Raw genomic sequence first — 7324 nt, 5'->3', positions numbered from 1 at the left:
CATCTTTAATCTATCTATCTATCTTTAATCTATCTATCTATCCATCTTTAATCTATCTATCTATCTATCTTTAATCTATCTATCTATCTTTTCCTGTCTATCCATCGATCCACCTGTCTTCAATCTACGTATCTCTGCCTTTTGTCTATCTACATATCCACTGACATGTGCGTACCGATGACTATCTATGTCTGTCTGCATTTTCTCTGGGAGCCTTCCAGCATGTTTCCTATTCTCTTCTCTCCTCGTCTCTTCATTTCTTTCTCCTTTCTTCTTCTCTCTCCTCTCTTTGTCTTCTTCTTCGTGTTTCTTTTTCAAGGGGCGAGATTCGGCAGTTCAATGGAGCTAGAGGGCCAGGGCATCTCTTTAATGTCGAGCTCAAGGATAAAGACGTAAGAAATGCACAAAGACACACCTCTTCTTCTCAAAGAGAGAAAGAAAGAAAGATCGAATGAAGGTTGTCATCCAACGTCTACGCATAGGCGTATATCCATACGTATCTGTAAGGTATATACATATATGTATCTATGTATATACATATATGTATATAGATGTAGAGAGAGAGAGAGGTGGAATCGTGGTGACGAAGAAAATTCCCCTTGCAGTTCTCCTTCGATGAGGGTCACCTCGCTCTCTCTCTTTCTCTTTTTTCTCCCTAGCTAGCTAGCTAGGTATTTATGAAGGCAGAGACGACACACAAGAGTATAGATGCTTTTCCAAGTATCCCTACATTACTATTATACACATATCTCATGATAGACTTTCTTCTCCCTACTTCTTTCTTATGTGGAGCCCATCTACATCAAAAGACTTCTTGGGTTCCGTTACTTTTCTTGTTCTTTTCCTTCTCTCTTGGATCTTGTTTCTCCCGTCTTTTCATCTTGTGAAAATGGCTTGTGCTGGGGTGTATGAACACTCAGGGAGAAATTCGAGCTACCTTCTTCAATGCGGCAGTTGACAAATGGTATAATGTTCTGCAAGAAGGAAAGGTATGGAAAATGCCAGAGAAGAGAAAAGAAGAAGAAAGAAGAAGGAGAGGTCGACTCAGAAGAAATTCTCTTGACGGAGGCGATGGTCTCTCAGCAGATTTCGTTCGGCATGGGGGCCTGCCAATGCATGCATGTGCTAGGTAAAGGCCTCCATGTACGAGAATCTCGTGTATACTCATATGTCTATCTATCTATCTATCTCTCCCATATGTGGATATATATATATCTATGTATACATGCAGACATCCATCTATTTTTATGTATATATGGATCTACATGTAGTATGCATGCATGAAAGGATGTGGCCTGGAGTGTATATGTATGTCCGCGTATGCGTGTCTATGTAAGTGTATATGAAGCATATGTATGTGTATGTTGAGGTGTATGTTCTATGTCGTGTGTAGGTGTATTACTTCCGAGGAGGAGTTGTCAAGCCGAAGAATCCTCGGTTTAATCATACACGCCACGATTACGAAATTACATTTGACGAGAAATCTTCTATCACAGAGGTCGAAGGCCGGTGTACAGACATCCCCCTTGTCTCTACGTAAGTCTTCTCTTCTCCTTCTTTCTCCTAGCTTTTCTCTCTTTCTCTCACACCCCCCAGACTTCTCGATTCATCTTTAGAAAGACAAGATGCCTGGCTTTTTCTATCAGTCTCTCTCTCTCTTTATGATCACGTCCACACAAAATGCTCCGAGGTGCGTTTCTTCGGTACAGACATCTTTGTCCCATTCTTATCTCTGAGGAGCTAGATACATAGAGATATGTATATATAGATAGATAGATATAGATATAGATATAGATAGATATGTGTGTCGGGAGAGGCAAGTTGTTCTTTCGGATTTCTTTCTATGGATTTAGTCTCTCCTGAGGTATCTCCTGCTTTCTTTCAAACACCTCGTATATTCACCTATGGGTAGGTGGTAGACTAAAGAGAGATACGTAGATAGATAGATAGATCAAAGAAAGATAGATTTACTATTGGCTTCACGTTAAGTATCGATTAGGCGAACCCCTCTTCTCTCTCTGTCTCTTTCGATGGGTCTAGTATCGAGATGGAGGGAGAAGAGGCTGAAGAGGTTGTCTGGACTTTCTTAAGAGACACACACGAAAGGGCGGAGTTGAGAAGATAGAGAGAAAAAGACTCTCTCTCTCTTCGCTCCATGCATGGATGCATGCACCTGATCGAACTGAAGGGAAGCAACTAGCGTGAAAGAGGAGGAAGGAGAAGAGTCAAGCAAAGTGTTGTATCTATCTGCCTATCTACCTAAATACCAGTACACACGTATACCTCCCTGTCTATATGTTCTTTTCTATCTATCTATGTATCTATCTATCTATGTATGTATCTTTGATCCATCCATCTTCTATCGATCTACCTATGCCTTGTGTACACATCATTTAAATCTTCTTGCTTGGTAGAATACTCTGAAGTCGCGAGAAGTAAAGGGATGTCGAGAGACTGTTCTCTTCAAAAGGGGAATAGGAACAACTTTTTCTACAAAGGAGAGAGAATAGAGTGTATCTGCTTATGCATATGTGTATATACACCATAGATTGAATGACAAGGCGACCATAGCAGTCTCGGGGATTTTCCTTCTGAGAGAAAGAGTAGATTCCAAAGAGAGAAAGAGAGAAGATGACAAAAAGAGTCTTTCTTGAATTTTCTTCTTCTTCTGTTCTTTCATGTGTGAAAATATGGTAGGGCGGACTTAGTAGATATAAAGGGTGTCGAGCAAAAGGAGGTGAACACCCTTGTCTCGCTTATGGCGATCATTCATGACTACCGCCCGATCCAATCCATCACTATTAAGGTAAGTATGGATCGATCTATAGAGTGCTTCGCTTCTTTGTATCCATGTGTATGCTTGTCTCTATGAAGAGAGAGATGTACGACAGTGCGTTTGCATGTACATGACACGTAGAGACAAGATAAAACGCACGTACACATTCTACAGATCTATCCTCTTTCAAGGCTTTGGAGAGAAGCTAGGTAAAGAGGGTCTTCATACCTTCTCATACGTCTAGTCAACACATTATTTCTATAGACTTCTTCTTCTACTCTATACACTCTTATTCTCGCCACTCCCGTTTCCTCTCCTCAATCAACCCTCTCTCTCTATATATATATCAGTAACTACGTATCTATGTATACATATGTATCTACATATAGACAAGAGAAAAATATCTAAATCTATAGATAGCTACATGTGTACGTCTATCAGTGCAGAGACGAACGTGTTAATATGTAGATGAGAGGAATGGTAGTGGCGCCAATGTTTGAAGAGACAATTCTCTTTGTCAACCCCCCCCCCCTCTTCTTCTTCTTCTGTTCGAGTGAATGATGTTGTATGGCTAATTGGAGAAGAACTCGCCGAATAGAAAATCTCTTTCACGAAAGGTTTCTTTCCTACTTCACCTCTCACGTCTTTCTCGAAATGCAAGAGCAGCAGTTTATATCGACTTTTCTGAATTTGGGAGAAAAAGTCGCATCATTCATTGCCTCTCCCTGTTTCTTCTAAACCGGAAACATACAGAGATAGATAGATAGATTAAATAGATAGATAGATTAAATAGATAGATAGATTAAAGATAGATAGATAGATAGGATAGATGCTGGATATACCCGTACACACATAATGATCCCCCCTGTAGGGGTTGGCGATCTGTCCGTTCGTCTGTCCGAATCTTTACGACTTCTCTCTGCATATGCCTACCGCTGTATCCTGTTTCGTGACTGTACGTACACCTGACGGAATGGAATGTCTTTCCTCTCTTTCTTTCTTTCTTGGTGTGACTGTGTGCGTGTCTCTTGCAACGGCCAATGAAAGTCTACAGGGCAGCAGAAACCGAAGAGAGATATCTTTCTTGTAGATGAAGGAGGGACGTCCATCGCCGTCACGCTTTGGGGAAGCAAAGCAGAGGCTATTCCTGATGAACAGCTTCAACACAAACCCGTCGTTCTCATCAAAAGTAAACCCCGAACGATTTTTCTCCCTACTATAAAAGCTATCTATCTTTGATCTATCTTTCTATCTATCTTTGATCTATCTTTCTATCTATCTTTGATCTATCTTTCTATCTATCTTTGATCTATCTTTCTATCTATGCATCGTGGAACTATCTATCTCTCTCTGTGAAAGAAGGAAAGAGAGATGAAGAAGAAGAGAAAGATAACAAGTTTCATGCAGATGGAAGGAGGCGTTGGAAGTCATTTAGCTAATGGACCATATGCAGAAAGCGTGGCTTTTCTTTCATGCTCCAAAGAGAGAGGTCTTTCTGTATGCAGTGAAGAGACTCCTGGGAATTGTATACAAAGCATACAATAATGGCTCCTACTCCACTTATAAATCAGGTGCTTCTTCTTCTCCTCTCTTTTCTCCGCGTGTGTGTCTTTTGCGTGGTCTTCTCCTTTTTCATTCTGTCTAGGCTAGTTCGATGGCCTTCATTTGAGAGGCTTGTAGAAACTCCGCGTAGACGTAGATGGGGATGTTCTCTCTTCTTCTATAAGGAGGAGATCCCGGACTTAGGAGAGAAGAGAAGGAAGCATCATTCTAGTACTCTTGCATCCATTCTTTTCTCCTTCAAAGTGACAATGCTATGAATCTTCTTCTTTCTGCTTTGGGGGGTTAGGAACCTGAGGAGTTTTCTTCTTCATCTTATAGAGTCGCGCTTCTTTCAATCTTCTTCTCTCCTTCCTTCTCTTAGCTCTATCTTCATTTATAAGGAGAGTTTCAGTTTTCGTAGCCAAGGCGCGAAGCTATCTTCTTAGCAAGATACTTGCTCTATATCATCGTACACCTCTTGTCTTAGATAGATAGATAGACTGAAGATAGATTAAAGATAGATAGATACGTGTCTCCTGTATGTATATCCGTATACACATGTGGATGTATATCTATAGATAGATAGATCGATCGAAGATAGATTATAGATAGATAGGTAGATAGATCAAAGGTGGATAGATAAGTCTCTCTCGATTGTCTTTGAACAGGTTACAATGTCTTTCCTTTCATCGTTGGGAGAAAGTGTGTGTCTTTACTATATATCTCGATGTCTTCTTTCCCACTCTTTCTTTCTTTCCCACTCTTTCTTTCTCTTTCTTTGATAGATGCGAAGGTGGGGGAGTGGAACGGGCGGAAGCTAGATTCTCAGGGCAATACGCGCATCGAGCTTTACCCAGACAATAATCGATCTGCAGATCTTCAGGCTTGGTGGGACAGAGTAAGATCGACAAGCCCTTTCTCTCTTTTCATCTATCTAGCTCTTTCTTTCTGCTTCTTATCTCCTTCTTTCTTTCGTTTTCATCTTTCGAACAGACAACACTTGGTGTAGATACACCGGAGAAGGCTACTCATCGAAGAGGCTTGACCTTCTTGTGCTTCATAGACATGCATGGAGGGAAAGAAAGAGAGGAGACACCCTCATTCTGTCAGCATGTATTCTTACCTTATGTTTTCTTCTGCTTTTCTAACTTGTCTCTTATGTATTCATACATATACATACATACGTCCACACATCTTCATACATACATTCTTTTTCCTCTTTCGTCTTCGTGAAGGGGATGAGCGGGTGGAGCAGGATCCTCAGGTGTACATACAGAGCAGAGCCTCTTCACCCATTATGAAGTATGTTTACTTTATACATAGCTACATGTCGAATAGGATGAGAAGAAGAAAGAAGACAGAAGATATATGACAACATTTCTCTCTACATTGCAGATCAAGGGACGAAGTATCGTCGTCACTTTCTTTCTTTCTCTGTCTTGATTTGGGGGTCTAGTCTTCTCTCTTCGTACGCAGCGCATTTCTTGGTAAGATTCACGGCACCTAAGGATGTGTAGAGCTACACGCATCTGTACATCTACGTATGTAGAAATCTGAATATGTATACATGTTTCTATGTATGAATACGTTGTATTCATTTAAGCTTACATATATACATCCATACATGTATGTATATATATGTATATGGGTAGACATCTGTATGGGCATAGAGAGATGTGTATGTTTCTTATGGATCTTTTGTCTCTGTATATGGGTTGTCTGCATATACATCGTATGTGCATGTATACATATGTATACATTCATACCTATATTTACCTGAATATATGTTCATATGTATATATATATGTTCATATATATATACATAGGGTTGACATGTGTCTTTTTCTCTTATCACACTCCATGTATTCGTCTTCATGAATGGCTACTAGTACTTCCCTTTCTTTTCTTCTTCTTCCTTGTCTGTCTTCTTTCTCTTTCTTTCTCTTTCCGTCTCTTTTCTTCAACTGTGGTGGAGGTGTTTTTTCTTTCTTTCTTTCTTTATCACTCTGCCTTCATTCTTTCTTTCATTCATTCTTTGTTTTCTTTTCTTTGTCTTTTTATTTTGTTTCATTTTCAGGATGGTAGTCAGCGCGTTGGCTTTCAGTCTTTATCTGGAGGTGCAGGCCTAGGTTCTTCGTCTATAGGGCGACGCGAAATTCTCAAGACACTCGAGCAAGTCGCACATGAGGCCTCTCAGGCTGAGACATCTCTACGTAAGAATAGCACATCAATTCACTCCCTCTTTCTTTCTTTCTTTTCACCTCCTCCCCTCTTCTTCTTTCTTGGATTTCTTCTTCTTCTTCTTTATTGTCTTTCGTTTCTTCTCCAGTCTGTTGGTCTCTTGGTGCTTCTATCATCCGGGGAGGGTGTGTTTTGCTTTTCTCTCTCTGCAGCATCAAACACACTCCCTGCGTCATGCATGCATGCATCAATATGTCTCAATATGAATGTCTCTGTATGTGAATAAGTATGTATGTCTGTATCTATGAATACGAATGTGTATATTCATGTCTATGAATATGAGTGTGTAGATCTATGTCTATGTATGTATACTGTCAGTCCGCCGATTGAGAGCTTCCAGCTTCATCTATCTTTTCTGGGTTATTCGATCTTCTATATGTGAGATAGAAGTCTGGACAGACTTTCTCTTCATTCTCTTTTCTTTAGACTCGACCTCTCTAGACTCTCTTCACTGGAGGTGTTGAAACGTCATACTCTACTGTCTGTCTGTGTGGGAAAAAAGGCATTAGAGCAGTTCTTCTCTATGCTCTTCACTCATCAAAATGTTAAGTTTCTCACTCTTCTTCTTCTTTATCGCATCTTCTCTCTTTCTAGACAAAGTCCTGACTATACGAAAAGCAACAGTCATCATCTATATACAGATGTCTACAGAAAATGAAGATAAACAGGTATCTATATAGAACGTGCATGTCTACACCTCTCTCTCTCTATATATATATGGGAGATGGTGAGTCAGGTACTAGAATCTATATATATATATATATG

At 40.1% G+C, this 7324-nt stretch overlaps 1 protein-coding gene across 1 annotated transcript; it reads left to right on the top strand.

The window, feature by feature from the left end:
* The first annotated feature begins 68 nt into the window (after positions 1-68).
* On the top strand, positions 69-6529 carry CSUI_003871 (uncharacterized protein). The gene is made up of 7 exons (XM_068064066.1): positions 69-392; positions 921-989; positions 1394-1536; positions 2698-2806; positions 3824-3965; positions 5104-5216; positions 6396-6529. The coding sequence occupies exons 1-4, from the start codon at positions 166-168 to the stop codon at positions 2706-2708; spliced, it is 450 nt and encodes a 149-aa protein (XP_067923958.1). The 5' UTR covers positions 69-165; the 3' UTR covers positions 2709-2806; positions 3824-3965; positions 5104-5216; positions 6396-6529.
* Positions 6530-7324: the final 795 nt, after the last annotated feature.

The sequence above is a fragment of the Cystoisospora suis genome, assembly GCF_002600585.1.
Source record: "Cystoisospora suis strain Wien I chromosome Unknown contig_1746, whole genome shotgun sequence".
Lineage (NCBI taxonomy): Eukaryota > Apicomplexa > Conoidasida > Eucoccidiorida > Sarcocystidae > Cystoisospora > Cystoisospora suis.
Note: the sequence above shows the minus strand (reverse complement) of the source record. Positions and strands in the feature narration are given on the sequence as shown.

Coding starts and splice junctions, on each gene's coding strand:
- CSUI_003871 (XM_068064066.1), top strand. CDS start 166: ATGTGCGTACCGATGACTATCTATGTCTGTCTGCATTTTCTCTGGGAG. Junction 393..920: donor TCGAGCTCAAGGATAAAGAC/GTAAGAAATGCA, acceptor ATGAACACTCAG/GGAGAAATTCGAGCTACCTT. Junction 990..1,393: donor ATGTTCTGCAAGAAGGAAAG/GTATGGAAAATG, acceptor TGTCGTGTGTAG/GTGTATTACTTCCGAGGAGG.